The following is a 16,230-nucleotide window of genomic DNA, read 5'->3' as shown; positions in this document are numbered from 1 at the left end:
GGCAGGGTAGTCAGGCAAAGCTTGTTCTCTGACATAGAAACAAACATTCAACATATTCATCCAACATGCATTTCATAATTATTAAAAAGAAGCTATAAAATGTACGAGAACTGTATGTACTGCTTTCAGGACCATAAACAGCTGTATTCAGACATTACGCTTCCTGCCACTCTCAGTCTCTCCACCCCAGTGGAATGCTCCTGAGCTTTTCCAGACAGGAATGCTGTTGGGAGACTAAAACCTTTGTCATAGTTTCCCAAACAATTTAAAAATATACAGCAGCAACAACCTTTCATAAGCAGGCACATACAGCAGTGACAGGGAAAAACACTGTGTGGAGAGGGATTCTTCCTCCCAGGAGCATATCAAAATTCAGTATAATTTGAACAATTCACCCTGATGATGTTTCTTGGTATTTTTTTTTGTTTTTTTTTTTTTTGGGGGGGGGGGGGCAGTGGGCCTTGTAAAGATCACCTCTTTAAACAGTGGTCCTGTAAGTACTTCTTCATATAATGACATGCACTTTCAGTGAAGGGATCCTTCCTGTAAGGAAATCACTTCAAAATATTTGGCTGATTTTAAGTATTTACAGGTGCTTTGGGTTTGTGCTGTTCAGGGTAAGAAAGGCAGAAACTTCYCTTTAAATACAAGAAAAACAGTGTTGCTAAAAGGCATTAAAAAGAGGACAAGGATAATCAGCGGGAAATATTCTTGTACCAGGCCAAAAGGGAACAGGACAGTCTTTCACAAATATGTGAATTCTGTGTCCAGTTTTCCAGAATCATGAGATAATTTACTTCTCTTTAAAATGCAGCCAGTCAGGTAACTAGTTCAAACTAGCCTTATCCAAACCAGTATTTTCAGGTGATATCCAACACTAAGACAAGCAGCTTGGAGATGTTACTTGCATCTCCATTCCACACACATCTATTTCAAGGCTTAAAACATCCTACTGAGGTTCCAGTGACACTACCTCGAAAGACAGAAAGCCTGTAACCACATAGGCATAGATAATGTTGGGATAGAAAGAGAAATGGAAAGAAAAATCTGCTGAGACATCACACCACAACTTGCAAGGAAGCTGTTTGTGCTCAGCACATCATCATCTACATCCTTGGTCTTTGCACAGATGTACCTGCAGTCTTTCCCACCATATCTGGCGAATGATCTCGCGGCGTTCTGGTACCAGTTTATACTGGATAACCTCTTCCAGCTCTGACAGCATCTGGCAGGATACCATAGCCTAAAGGAAAAAATCACATTTCATTCCAATCATTACAGAACAAATCTAGAATTAAGGAGCAATACTTTGGCATCAAAATCTTAAGTATATATGCTGTCCAACAGGTGAAGGACAGACTGCCCTATACCGGTATCTAAATGACCTACTGACCTAAGCTTTCTAAATGCCAATTCTGATTTTTTTTGAGGGGTGGAGCTCATTTTGGAGTTTAATATGTCCCTAGGCTGCTCCTACAAAGTTATATTCATCATCTAACAAGAGCTATTTAGCTTGTGGGCCTAAACATGTCTTATAATTGATTAAAAGACTATTAGGACATTTTAAGCAACTTCTAGAGGTAGTCTGAAGCAGCAATGAGGAGAATGAAGGCTGAGAGCTAGACGCTTACCCCATAGGCTCGACTGTAGCTCTCTCCTGCCATGGCAGTCAGCTCAGCATCTAGCAGATCTCTGGCCTTGTCAATGCACTGAAACAGAAAGATTTTTGGGGGTGGAGGGAATTGTTTTGTCCAGAGAAGTCAACTGCTCCAACTGCTATTCATCTGTTCCACCTCACAAACAAAGCTGGCATTACTTCTGTTCTTCAGCAAGGATCAGGAATGGATGTCACCCCATGGAGGAAAAAAGAAAAGAAAAAAAACCCACCAACAGGAAAGGAGAGTGTCCAGCAGCAGGTATGGTGGAAGTCAAGGGGGTTTATCATCTAAACAGTCTGTAAAGTTTGTCTTTCTATCAAATAAAAGTTTGYTGTACTTCTGATCCTAGTGTCATTGCAAGATCATCAGCAGTAACATTTACAGAGAAAAAGAAGTTGACATTTTAGTTCAAGAGAATCAGTTACAAGAAAGCCTCAAGAAATGTCTCTCTGAAAATACACAATGACTGAAAATGGGTTTCACTGTTTTATGYGGCCCAGCAGGTTTTTATGAATTTTACAGGACCTGCAAATTCCATTTCTCTCTCTGCAAGTACAGCATGCTCTTGAGGCATGAAATAAGGTCCTGCTCTGGTTCCAGTCATTCTATAATCTCTCATCTGCAGTTTTTCCTGTTCAAAGTGTTAAAGGTTAATCACAAACTCTAGCCCTTTGAATGCCTGTCTTATTTTATTGTGTACATCACTCAAAATCTATGTATGGGTTTTGACAGAGCAGACTGTATTGCTCCTTTATCTAGGTTGGCAAGTCAGCACAGAATTCTGAGAAATGGTACTTGAGCTTCCTTGGAAAGTAAACTATGTGCTTCAAATCTACAGAGGGGAAAATCTGTCTGCAAACCTTCTCTGTATCAGACAAACATACCAATATCACTCTGCTTAATGAGCTTCTTAATGGACTTGTTCTTTGCCTTGAGGTGTCTCTTTCAATTTAAAATTTATCACTGCTACCAGGAAAAATYAGAGCAAAAGTTCTTGTACTTTATTCACATGAGTGCCTCACTAAAAAGCTGCAACAGACACAGACGTGCCCAGAATAACCATGGAGGATTTTGTGTGTGTCTTATGCCATTGATGCTTTCTATCAAGTAGTGTTCTGCAGAATGATATCCCTGCAGGGATGTTCTATGCACCTTTTGTCTGCCAAACAGACATAAAAATACAGAAGCCTAGGCATGACTAAGGCTCTTTGTGCTCTACAGCTCTGAACCAGTACTATCTGTACAGATATTCACTGCTGTGTTTCTAGAAACACAAGAGCTCACATGAGCTTCTAGAAATACAAGCTCAGTCATTAAGGTCTAATACACCAATGCAAAGGAGGTTAGCAGGTAATTCACAGGTTATAGCCAACTGTTTTAAAGTGGCATGCCTTTCCATGCAGGGGTGTAGCTTAGCTCATCTTAAATTAGGTTTTGGGAAGCCAGCAAGGAAGGTAGTTACCTGCTGAGCCAATGAGAAAAGGTCTTGATGAAGAGCCAGCACAGCCCTGTAGAAGGCACCATCGTGGGTGTCCCTTGGAATCATGCAGGTATATTCTTCCATGCTATCCCACTGACCTGCAGAGAAACAGATACCTTCAGCAATACAACAGCCCTCTCTGCAAGATAAGAACAAAACTATGCTTAAATATAAGCAACTAGGCCTGAACTCAGTACCGCATTGGGTTCATCTATAGGCTCCCTCTACATATATTGTTTGAATAGAAGATTGATTCCTGTTTGAGCCAATTCAATATGATCTTTTAAAATAAATCTAATCCTACTTCAAGATAGATTTCAGAAGATATTCAGTTAGTATTGCATGATTAGGTACACTCATTATGGAAGTTCTAGCATTTTTGTAGTTCTGAAGTTAGTTAAAAGTATTTGKGCTTCCACAGTGTTGCCTGTCACATACTGTCACGTAAGCATGGCTGGAAGGATACGTTACCTAGACCCCAGGCAGCGGCAGCAGCCATCCTAGCCATCTTAGCTTGAGTTTCATCATTGACCTGTGTCCACTTTTCACAGCATTGCTGGTGGAGCTGCCCCCTATGAAGAATCCACAATTTCTGATCAGTGAAAAGCCTCTACTAAGAATTGTGCTTTGTGTGACAGCCACTTTCTACAGGCAGGAAAAAAAAGCAGTCCCTGGGATTCACCTCTTTTCCTCTGGCCAACTCAGACATAATGCTACTCTGATGACAAATCACCTATCATCAGAAAAGAATTTAAAACACACTATGCTTTGAAAACATAAGTCCAGAAAAAAGTTTGCATTTGTTCCTCAGAAGTTACTAAGACCTATTTTAACAACTGAGCTGTCAACTCCAGCCTACAAATCCAGAAAAAAAAAAAAATCTAAGGGAAAAAAAAACCCAAAAMCCAAAAACCATCAAACAAAGGACATTTAAAACTTATTTGCAAGCGTCAATACAAAGAATATAGAATCTGAATAGTTTGTGTGTGGCTCCCACTGTCAAACATTTTGGATAAATACAGCAAGTTTGAAGACAGAAATTACAGTATCAGTGCTGCAGTAATCTAGTATGAAAACTTGTCATGGCAGGATCTCAGAGGGGACTCTCTCAATCTTTCATCTCCAGCAGAGAGGAAACATCAGGGTGTTTTATATTATTTCTTTTAAATCAACTATGAATGCTCTGTTGATCAAACCAATTTTTCTGGGTGTTGCAGGTTCAGAGTTTCTCAGGCTGGATACTCTGTAGCAGCAGAGTAGCTTGCCAACTGTGAGGGAGTCCAACTTGCCCTTTTACTATCATCCTCTCCTCCCAGAAAGGAAGATGAATTAGAGAACGGATGGGCTGCCACAGGCAAGGCAGTCACTCTGACAGCTTAATGGCCCAGGAGGAAAAACAAATGAAAAACCAAACCACAACGACCAATAGCAGTAAATCAAGACCTAGTAGATGCTAATGAAGAAGAATGGCTCTTGCGGACATAACTACATCAGGAGACAAATGGCTAAGAATATTTTGGCTGTACTTTCAAAATGTCACTGCACAGAGTATTGAAATAACGATGCTGCGTAGTATCAGTTCTAGAGGAACTGCCATACACTGCCAAGCAGATTCAAGCAGCACAAAGTCAAGTTCAACGCTACTGAAGACAGCGGCGGCCAAACCAGATGAAGGGAATCCTCAGTCTTGGGATGATGCCTCTATAGTCAGCTGCGAGGGAGGAGAGAGCACTTTGCAATGGCACTTCTGAATTGTGAAAAGCATCTGAATACAGACGGGTTATAAGCAGAAGGGAGTGAAGTTTTACAGTGGAACATACATAGTAAGCCTGTCTCTAAGAATATGCTTGTTTGTGTCTATTTTTTGCCATAATCACATTAATTCCTGCATTACAGCTCTGCACAGTCTTCTAAACCAAACTGATGTTTAATTTCCCTTTTAAGACATCACTGTAAATATCATAAACATATTTACTTCACTAGTCATATCTGAATACTACATTTAATTTTAGACTCTCAGGCAGGTTCTGGAATCTCTCTGCCATACATAATATACAGGTAACATCACAGAAGGCATGAAAGTGTTCCCTGCTTTTTTAAAGATTTAATTTTTTCAAATGTTGCAGGGAAAACAGAAAATTCAGGTTCTTTCTGAACACTTCCAGTCACCTCCTGTGGCACAGATTTTGCATTAAGGTCTTCAAATTTTAGGCTCAATTTTTTGACACACCTCACTGTCTTTCAGATCCTTCTGGAAAAAAAGAACAGTGAAAAAGGGTGAGAATGCCAGAGAAAGCCCCATCAGAAGGGAAGGAAAACAAAAATTCGAGCAAGGCGGTTTGTACAACATACAGGCCAAAAGACATTAGAAAGAGAGAGTAGCACTTTTTTCTTTTTCCTGTAAGAACAGGCATTATCCGGACACAGAAATTCTCTCTTTTATGTCAGAAAAAGATCGACTGCAAGCCAAAGCATTGGGATAGTCCTCATCACTACACTGTCAACAGATACATAATATCTAGCCCCAACAGAGGAACAGAATCCTTTTGTAATATATTTGTCACTAAAATGTGATGAAGCAGATGGTTCAGAGAGGATAATTTACACAAATACTTGTCCTGCAGGAGGGAGAAATTCCATAAATCCCTGGTGGGAACTACCTACTTCTTAGAAAAAAAGATTGAGAAACTGCCCAGTAAGAGATTCTACATTTCTTACTAAAAAAATAAGCCCAGCCTGCCTCCTCCTCCTGCCCAACCTAAAACAAAAAGGAGGTAGAAAAATGCTGTCAGCATTTAGTTTTTTCAAACAGCTCTGTTTCTCCAGCAACTCGAGCAGTAAGACGAACTTTGTGGAGAGGTGTCTCCTTCCTGGGTGTCATCCCGTGGGTTCATGTCAGGACACATCAGCAGAGAGCTCTAGTGAAATGGAAAGCKCAGCAGAAAGGCGGGGTCTGAACCAAATCACTTATGCCCCTGGGTACAACCGTACGCTACAGCCCCCACGACATGTCCTCTCCAATTATCCTCTTTGAATCGAGGCGTGCAAGGAGAAAAACAGAAGCTCCTAGTTAACTAGCAAGTTATAAGTTATTACCAGCTCTTCCTCTCATGAAAACTGACTCTAACCAGTTATATTTTGATAGCACAGATTTAACACAGGGTTTGAAATACCAAATGTCCACAAAGGCAACACTTAATGGATGCTAACAAAGAACAGTAATGAAAGAATTTCAGATGTCTGAAAGAGTTGGTGAAAGGGTTTTAAAATGAGAGCAGATTATTTGGCATAACCTTACCCAGATGATTACTGGGAAGCAGGCAATTTTGCTAACAGTTGTGCAAAAGACTGTGCATTCTTGATAAGCACAGGTCCAATGATGACTAAACGCAGAAATTTCTCATAGTTTAATCATGGAGATAAAAGGAGCTCATTGTGGTCCTGTTTTCTAATGCTTGCTTTTGACAAGTACTGCCCAGCTCATGTTTCCCGAGAGATCTTCTCCATCTATAATTTCTTCCTCCATCACAAATGGGATTGATCTGATCATAAGGCTACAGATCCCATTTCAGATACTTCTTATCAGATGGCCCTTTCCCAAAAAGCCTAGAGATCTTATTTCCAATGCTGACTTTGATGAATATAGTGAGAAAGCACTGGAAATCCTCTAATGTTAGGTTAGCAGAAGTAAATAGTAATTCAGGTAAAAAAATTTCACCTGGATGACAGCATCCAGAGAAGAGTTAGGCACCATTTTTAAAGTAGAGTAACTTGCTGAATTTCTGAAACAAGAGGAAAACCTATAAAACAGAAAGACAGGAGGAGGCAGCAGATGACCTTGATATGGCACAGACTGCTTGATATAACTGGCCTTTTCTTGATCTTTGGCTATTCCTTTCTTACCATTCACCAAGTGCTTCCAAGCAACGCATCCGTCCCAGCATCAGCTCAGGATCATCCTTGTTTGTGTCCATCTTCTTGTCATAGGCCACCAGAGCATCTTCCCATTCATGGAGCTTTTCATACCAAGTAGCTTGAATTTCCTGAGGGATAGAGAAAAATCAGAAGGAAGAGCAGGATTAATATTCACCATTCTATAGCAACTATTGCAGCTTTTCCTGGAACATCCAGTGCCTGTGTTTATTCTAAATATCCTCACAGACTTGTGTGATACAGAGAAAGACTTCAAGCTAGTGTGAAAACATGAATCCTGAGTATTGTTCGACTTGCACAGAAAGGAATTCAGGTTCACCAGAGGGATGAATTCCTTATCATCTCCCTATTCACTGCCACTGAAAGACAGCTGGGCTGTATCAAGTTTGTCTTTTTTTTGTTTTGGGTTGGGGCTGGGATGGGGGGGAGAGAAAGCACAGTAAATCTATAAAATACTCCACTTGCCATTATTGCACAGGCTTGCATTTAAACAAGAACAGCAGCCCTGTGTTCAGGAATGAAGGAACTAAATGAAAAAGACTAAACAACACAGAGTGTATCTGGCTACCGCTAGGCCATTTTTCAATACAGCAAAAGTATATGATGTTGGGGTCTAATCATGACCCTCACAGGAAAAGACTGTGGTTGGTAGCAAAGGCTCAAAAAATAAGCCAAATGATGATCCTCACCAGCTGCACAAACCTTTCTTCAGCCTCCCATTTCTAGATTTTATTTCTAATTTTCAAGAAATAAAATGCTTTGGATCTTTGATATTTTTTCCATACTGATCTCTGCCAATGTTTCTTCTGCTCAGTCCTTGGCAGCTCTTGTCTTGACATATGCTGCAAAACAGATTCTTTTCCCAGCCCTGTGGGCAGGGTCAGTATAAACCATGTTCTGCACGTCACAGTCTTCCACTGGTGACATTTATATACCAGTCCTTTAAGTTCTCAGCTCAGTCATAATATTTCAAGTAGATTCCTGAATGTAGTGCTCACAGGTCCTCTTAATTTTTTTTCACTGCTTATTCTGGCAAACTCTGCATTTAGAACTACATTACTGTCAAAGAGCGAGATTAGAATTAGGTAACATGGAGCTCTGCTCAATCCACCCCAGGAATCGCAAGATGCTGCAAAGATGTTCTGAAGTCAATTTTTATCCCCAAAGGGACCTTTTTTCTAGTGTTATAGTTCTAAAAAATATATAAAAAATAATGAAAAAGTTTCTATTGTTAAACACTTGAGAGCTACCACTTCGAGGAGCTATCCAGTGCAACATTACCTCAGATTTCCTTAATTCACACTGCCCCTGGGAAAACTGTATGGTTCACATTATTTACCTTGATCTGCCCTTTCAAACTTGAAAAAGGGCTTCCTCCGGTTTAGATACTGTGTACAGTCAGAGCTAAGGCCATGGGGCCATTGATCTTCTGGCCTGTATGTCATGTGGTATTATTGGTCACCCACTTACACTACAACAATCAGATACACCGATAAACCCCTAGATTATCACTTCACCCGCACTGAGATCTCTCTCTCTACACGGAACACAGCAGTTACTTCCACAGGGCATAAGCACAGCAAAATTTCACAGATGCTTAGAATAATGCATGAAGAGAAATTAACTTCATATTTTAGAGCGGAGAACAAAAATAGGAGTGCAAGATGCACACCCACAGGGGGAAACCAAGAGACACGGAGAAGAGACTCACCAGCTCCCCAAAGTGCTTCATGGCATATTCCAGTACCCCGGCAGCTGCTTCCGGCTGTTGCAGTTTATTGTTAATGCTGAAGAGGTGGGAAGAGAAAGACCATTTAACATGGTTATGAAGTATGAACTTCTACTTAATGATACCAAGCTGTATCAGTTATAAATATTGATCTTTAAAGCTTTGAAGTGAATGATTAGACTATGGAAGAGACACAATGGCTACACGTTTGCAAGACAATAGGTGCACATATAGTCTCTGCACGTATTCTCAAGACTTGTTACGCAAAACAGCAAGYGTATATCACTACCAATTCTAAAGAGCAGCCTGCACAGGGAGAAAAATAGTTGCCAATAGTTTGTGAGGTGAAATTCTCCCAATTTCTCTCCACCAGGTATGTCCTTGACAAGTTTCATTCATTGCGGCCTTTCCCCCTTACTCTTTTTCAATTCTGCTTCTGGAGAAGTACTTGCTGGCTGATCTCTGCTTTTCTTTCTAAATAAAAGTAGAAGCCAAAGTGATTCCTGATCTACCAAACCATGCAAACTACCTTACAATGTAAGGCACTTTTCACTAGGCCAGAGTGTGAAAAATATTGCAGGTAAAATGTGCAAGTCTCCTCGGCACATGTGCTGTGCTCATTACAGTCAGAAATTCTGCAAGTGGCTATGTTCAAAGTTTTACAATAACTTGATATTTTAGATTAATTTTTCAACAATTGATAAAAAGCACATGAAATATGTAAAAACAGAGAAACAAGAGACAAAAGATCATGCAGCAGAACCTGAGGCTGTGCTCGAGACTTCTGGGATTTCTTGTGTGAACAAGAATTTACTCAACGTGTATTAGCAGAAAACACACCTAACTGAAAAATCTTTTTTCAGCTTTAGCTTACCATTGTAACTAGTTTCCTGGATCCAATGTCAATAAAGAAATGGACCACTAACATTGCATGCTGGAAACAAAACTGAATTGCAGGGCATTTTCTGACTACTGATCCAGTAGGAATCGCTGCAAAAAATTGTGATATGATGCCTTTCCTCCAGTATTCAGATTCCCTTTTGGAAGCACTTGCGTAGGATGGCAATTCACTTCAGCGCTCTACTCACATGACAAGCAAAAGAATATCCCAGAAATGCACAGTTGTGGTGCATTTATTTCTTAGGAGAAAGGGCATATGAACTGTTGGTGCTCAAGGCATAGGTGTTACTAAATCAGCGTCAGTGGAAGCATAGCTACAGAGGAAAGGATATTCCCTTCCTAAAGAATCACCAACAACTCTGCTGGAAAGGGTTCTTCTGATCTTTTGCTTCTTCTAATTCCCTTGCCACCATTTTTTTTTTTCCACTTTGCTGCCATTAAAGTATTCAGATGAGATTTAGCACAGTGATCAGAAAGGGCAAAGCCTGAGCAAAGGCTAAGACGACACCACAATCACACTTGCGAAAGACAGGCACCCAAAACTGGGAAGCACTTGGAATAAATCTGTGCTGTTTTTAGCAAGAGAGTCAAAGAACTTATTACCTCCACACTTCCCAAACAGCAGCTAGACAGCAGTGCCTTATAAAAGTGATAAATGGTTGTCATTTTTCATATCTTGATGATTTAAAGAGCCACTGGCAGACACATCACTTCCAGCATGTCAGACAGTTAATTACTTCCAACTTATCTTTCTTCTCAATGGTTCCTGACAAATTGGCCATTATCTTTTATTCTTTAACAATTAGCACCCCTCTTTTGCTGATGCTCTCTGGTGCACTCAATTACTCTTTTTTTTTTTTTTTTTGTACTTTCTTGGCTGTCCAATGTAGAAAGAAATGTTCCATACTTAACCAAAGCAGTGTGCTGTTAGATTTAGAGAAAGAAAGGGGAGGGGGGGGGGGGGGGAAGAGAAGATAATACCTTGATTTAAAAGAATATATGACAGTAGATATAGCATTGTAATGCCATTATCCACCATAAAGTAACTCTCTTGTATTAAATAATCCAGTCCACAGTGTGCAGAGATTAAGCTAGGTAATTTGGTGGACCTGTTAATCAATCTTGCCAAGTCCTGCATGCAAATATGCCAGAGATGCTTTGAGAAGATGCTTAAGAGTCTACATCAGAAGTTCATCTTGCCATGTTAGCTCTTCTAAATATAAAACGGTAAACTGATTACACATCACTTTGGATAAATAAGAAGGGGAATTGTCACACAATAGAGCAGAAAATAGTTTTTCATCAGTATTGACTTGCCCATTTTTTTTTAAATAGTGAAGCACCTCTTCACATCTGCCTCCTAATTCATTCACGCAAGCTATCATGCTCACACGTACACACCATACACACCGAGATGGACTTTGAGGAGGCTTTGAAGCCTGTGAACAACTTGTTGCCTGTCAGTTACTTCAGAGAGAATGAAGTGGGAGGTGTGAAAAGCAGGATAAAGGTTTGCATGAGAAGATGACAGAGCAGGCATCCCTTTTTACACAGTGCTAACACTATCCTTTAGAAAGCGGTTCCAAAGATACAGTAAATATTTACTGATTTTCAATTAAGTGCTAGAAACACAAAGCTGTTTTTATGTATAAACCAGAAGATTCAAACACAAAATCCTCGAATTACAAAAAAGAAACAAGCCAGTGACTGGGAAATCCCCCAAATCCCCTGTGAATCATTTAGTGTTCTGATATAGCGAATTAAGAGTGCTTACAAAAAACAGGAAAAAAAAGATTCACTGTTTCAGCAGAAATGGACCTAAACACCAAGAAGCACAACAATCATTAAAAAGTACAAGAATCCCTCCAAAGCAAGGCTCATGGATCAAAGTCGCCTTTATTAATATGGCTGAAYGTTCACTGACTTACTTCTGAGTAATAAAACCTCGGTAATCAATACATCATTGTGCTATTCAGTGTTACARGCTACAGGAAATTCAATTGCATGCAGATTAATTAAGTTCTGACCTTGACTTTTTTTTTTTTAATTATTCCTTAAGAAGTGGGATTTCTGCTTTCTCTCATCTGCTGGATTCAGCTTTGCGCTCTCTGCTCACTGGAGGTATACTGACAGCTCCAGAAATCACTACTCCCACAGCTGCCTGGGGCGTGCTTTCACCAGACCCCCAACTCTTAGGGTCCAAGTTCTTTGCTAAGAGGGGGCCTGCAGCTTGCATTTCTCTTGAAAAAGCATTTCCGAACAGAGCCCTGTCAGCCCGTTCAGAATACGTGTTTAGAAATCGTGCCCTTCCGTGCTTCCCTCCCCTTCCAGCTTCCCAAGGTTAAAGCGCTGCCCCCCGCTCTGAAGAGGCCTTGTCCTCAGGCACAATCTTCTTAAATCCTATAACATTCTTAAGGAGTGACAAAGCTGTTTTCTAGTTATTGTGCTGGAGACGGGACAGAACAAACAACCTTACAGAAAAGCATCCAACACACAGAAGCAGCCCCGAGGGACTAATATTCCAGCCAGGCAAAGTTGCCAGTGGGTTTCAGACACAGTGTTGCTGCTAGGAATCACGGATTAGGATCGGGGGGATGTAGTCTCCTCTATCTGGAAAACGATAACCACAAAATCTTTTTGGATTAAAGGAGAAAGTGGGAAAATATCTCCCAAGACAGAAACAGTGTTGCTGGCCGACCCAGCAGACAGTTACCTAAGTCTTTCTTTACTGGATGGTGTTGTGGCAGTTGTTCCTAATTCAAGATATGAGGGTTACTATTAAGGCGAGGAAGATTCTCTGTTGTTCTCCCGTATCCCCTAGGGTAGAACAGATCCATCTGTATCAAAGAATTTTTGTTTAGAAGCCAGCAAAACCCACTACTACCACCTCCGCTCACAGCAGATAGGCTCTGCAGCAGGCCGTAAAGGAAGGCCGAGCAATCTCCTTTGCTGGAAGTTTTTAGGTATAGGTTTGACAGGTCACAAGCTATATAGTCGATCTTTCAGGGATGGCCTGAGTACATAGCTATACTGCCTGGTATGGACTGGCAGAGGCTTCCAGTATTGCATTCTTGTAAGGCCAGAGTTACAGATTAGGCAAATGTTTTGATACTGAAGACAAAAAAGTCTAAATCTATGCTTACTGTGCATATACGTGGCACATTTAACATTATACAGGGTTTGTTATATTTAAGCACTGCTTTTTATCTCCAAAATTAAAAGAATACTCAGAAATCTGCTTCCAGTTGTTTAAAATTAGAAAGAAAATTTCATCAGAAACATCCAGTAGTTTCCCGCTTATATTGGTTATTCAGTGCACAGGCCTTACATTTCTGCCTTTCTCCTAATATTCCCTGAATGATTTTTGTTAGATTGACAAGTAACATCTCTAATGCACTTCAACAGTATCTATTTACCACCTTTAAGTTATTTTTATGAGGCTTTGAAATTTTTATATAAGGCACACTATTTTGGCCTGGACAGCAACTACTTTCCTCCTTCCAGGAAGCTGCTAGAAAAGGTAAGTTCCTTGTGAACCGTTTTTGCTGAAGCGAAACTCTCAACTAAAATATTTCAAAGCTAAGTCTCTTAAATGTCATATGTATATAAATCTTTTAAATAAAGCAGGAGCCATCTGCATTGCTTGTTTAATTAGATGCGTCAGTACAGAAGGATGAAAGATGGCTACAGACACCGGGAGTCAAGGGAGACAGCGGGAGATTTCTGCAGCTCTTCGGAGACAGAGCTGTCCTCCTGTCTGCAGGTAGGCAATTAAAATGGGAGACTGCAGCAGTAACAGAACTGTCCAAGCCATAGCAACGAGATTTTGACAGGCTTTGAACAAACGCACTAATTTCACGGTTTAATACCTACCATCTGATTTCATATTGTATGCAATAAACAAAATGCTTAAACCTCCCCAACAAAACAGAACATAAGATCCTGACCTTTTCCTTCAAAATGAGGATTAGTCAGCTGTAAAACTGATTTCCATCAATAGTTTTGTATGGGTTTGTCCCACCCCAAGTTTTGTGGAGAAGGAACTACGTCGCAATGGGAAACAGTGACAAACTCCCTGATCTAAGAATCTTGGACAAAAATCTCAAGTCTTTGAATTTTACTACAAGTGAAAGGTAACATGAATATATGTTTATCTAAAACACAGCAAACTTCTGAGCTAGAATTGCAAAAAAGGCATACACATTATTTAAGAGAAATACCCTCCAATCACTTGTATATTTTAAAGGCTATTTAAACAGAAACCAGACATGGATTGGGAATGAAAAACAGTTCTCCTGACATAACAGCTGTCTTCAGCAGGAAAAGCACTCAAATGACAAACTTTTCTCCTCCATCAACCCCAGGCATAACGTCTAATGTTTACTAGAAATATTCTCTTTTACGTGGCCCTTGGAGCTTTCCAGTCCTCCCTCATCTCTGCAGGTCTCCAACAATATTTTCTGTCACTCAAAATTTATTAAGTTTTCAAGAACTCAGAAGTAAGAGAAAGCGCACAGGATTCTTTCCCATCTTCTAAACAAAAAAACAAAAAAACCCTCCAAAACAAAACACACACACAAAAAAATCCCCCAAGCCCCCAAACATCCAAAACCAARAACTCCACAAACTGTTTTAACAGGACCTTTTCAGGAGGTCCCAAACCTAACCTTCTTCTAAGAGGGAACACACACTTTTTTTTTTTTTTTTATCTGCAAAAAGCATCTCAAAAACTTGGTAAAGGAGCCTTATTTTTGCAATAATGCAGCTTGCACGCAAAGTCTAGACAAGAAGCTAAATCGTTCTTTTTATAGTCTCTACAACTCTGTTTAAAAAGCTCTTATATCTCACAAAAATTTTACCCACCTAAATTAAGCTTGTTTTTCTTTCTGGAGAACTGCGGAGAGCTTGCCTGTGGGATTAGAAGTGGAAGGCATTGCTGCTTTGTGGATCCTTTGGGGAACAGATAATCCTCTGGCACAGGGAATTGGGTTTGTTTGCCAGTTTCCCCAATTCTACGGTTTATTTCTGTTTACGCATCCTTGAGGCCTTGATTCAACCAATTTCAGAAAAACAAAACAAAAAAACCCCAAACAAACCCCAAAATACAATACATCTCCATCATGCCACTAAAAATTATTCCCATGCTGGGAACCAGTAGTTTTGGGAAATCAATACCAGCAAGGAGTTGTTTTCAATAAACAGCTGTGATGATTGACTGCTTGCAGACCAGACTAGCTCTCCCTTGCCCTTTTCAGCAAGGGCTCATCATATTACTTATAGGCATTAAACTGGCCAGATTCCAATCTTGATATAAATGGTTGCAAATCAAATAAAAGTGTTCATGACTTTTGAAAGGAAAGGCAGTAAAAATTAGTAAAATAAAATTCTTGGCCAGCTCTGCTGCTCATGCTACAAAAAGTTTCTTATCGCCTACTCTTTATTAACTAGGTTCAATGAAGACGGGGAGGAAAAAAGTTACCAAGAAAATGTTTATGCAAAAAAGCTGAAACACAGGGACAGTGTCTTTGGGTATTGGATATATGAAGAAAAGATCCAGTAGGGAAAGGCAAACATCACATACCGTTCTAGGAATTGCATCAGTGGTTTGTTTCTCAGGCCTTTCTCACCTGCTCCCTCTATTCCTATTGTATAACTTCATATATATTTACAATAAGTATTTACAGTAGACAACAATTTTATTTGACTTTACTAAGGATTTGGCCATTAATGTAAAACTATAGCAAGGTGCATATTAGAACGTTCCAAACATCTCCAAAGCCAGAGCTGAACAGTCGCACACTCCCTGGCTGCCTGGGAGGGAAGCACCGAGTTTCACAGAGGTTCTGCAGAGCATGGACTTCCTGGGGTGTGCCAGCAGAGAACAACTGAGGACAGTCTGCCATCTCAGCAGGCAACAGGAACGCTAGCTGCTAAGCTTTTGCTGGATGCACATTGTTTTGCAATGACTGGCTACCAAATAAATAGCCACAGGGCACTGAGCTTTTCTGCTCATCTCAGCTTCACATGTGCTAAAAATTCTGCCAGAACCGCTCCCCAGAGAAGACAGTCATTTACACCCATCTCCGATTTAATCAGGCCCTCCAGGGACAAGACATATCTGGTTCTAATTAAGTAATATTAATATACTTCTCTAATTAGGTAACATCAACCAGCAGCCAACTTTACAAGCGTAGGGTATGTGTTAACTGCAACCAGGTTTAGACTCTAATCTCCCAACCACTTCAGACCTACGTCCTTAATAAAGTAAAAAAGTATTTGCCCCATGTTCTTGACTAAGATTTTATCATTTTAGGTGCCATGTAGCAGAGTTTCTCAGCATACAAGATGTACCCTGCCCCTATTAATGGAGAAAAACTAGAGTGAAGGATTTCAAAACAAATGACTGAACTGTTATTGGGAGAAAAGAAAAAAAAAAAAAAATCGGACTAGGCCCTGCCTGGTAATTGGGGAACCAGTTTCACCCTACTTGTGCCCACAACTATGCTTCTTTCCAAACCACAATGGGACGC

The 16,230-nt window shown here is 40.2% G+C and overlaps 1 protein-coding gene across 4 annotated transcripts in view; it reads right to left on the bottom strand.

The window, feature by feature from the left end:
* Positions 1–16,230, bottom strand: part of MTOR (mechanistic target of rapamycin kinase) — a 70,475-nt gene that overhangs the window by 23,156 nt on the left and 31,089 nt on the right. For all 4 annotated transcript variants that reach the window (XR_003254878.1, XM_026074105.1, XM_026074104.1 and 1 more), the window contains 6 exons: positions 8,783–8,858; positions 7,042–7,181; positions 3,610–3,710; positions 3,121–3,236; positions 1,632–1,709; positions 1,136–1,243 (listed from right to left, as the gene is read on the bottom strand). Coding sequence is in view for 3 of the 4 variants with exons in the window: in XM_026074105.1 (XP_025929890.1) it covers positions 1,136–1,243; positions 1,632–1,709; positions 3,121–3,236; positions 3,610–3,710; positions 7,042–7,181; positions 8,783–8,858 (619 nt within the window). In the remaining variant the exon portion in view is untranslated. The remainder of the gene's footprint in view (positions 1–1,135; positions 1,244–1,631; positions 1,710–3,120; positions 3,237–3,609; positions 3,711–7,041; positions 7,182–8,782; positions 8,859–16,230) is intronic.

The sequence above is a fragment of the Apteryx rowi genome, unplaced genomic scaffold (genome assembly GCF_003343035.1).
Source record: "Apteryx rowi isolate R43461 unplaced genomic scaffold, aptRow1 scaffold_38, whole genome shotgun sequence".
NCBI lineage: Eukaryota > Metazoa > Chordata > Aves > Apterygiformes > Apterygidae > Apteryx > Apteryx rowi.
Note: the sequence above shows the minus strand (reverse complement) of the source record. Positions and strands in the feature narration are given on the sequence as shown.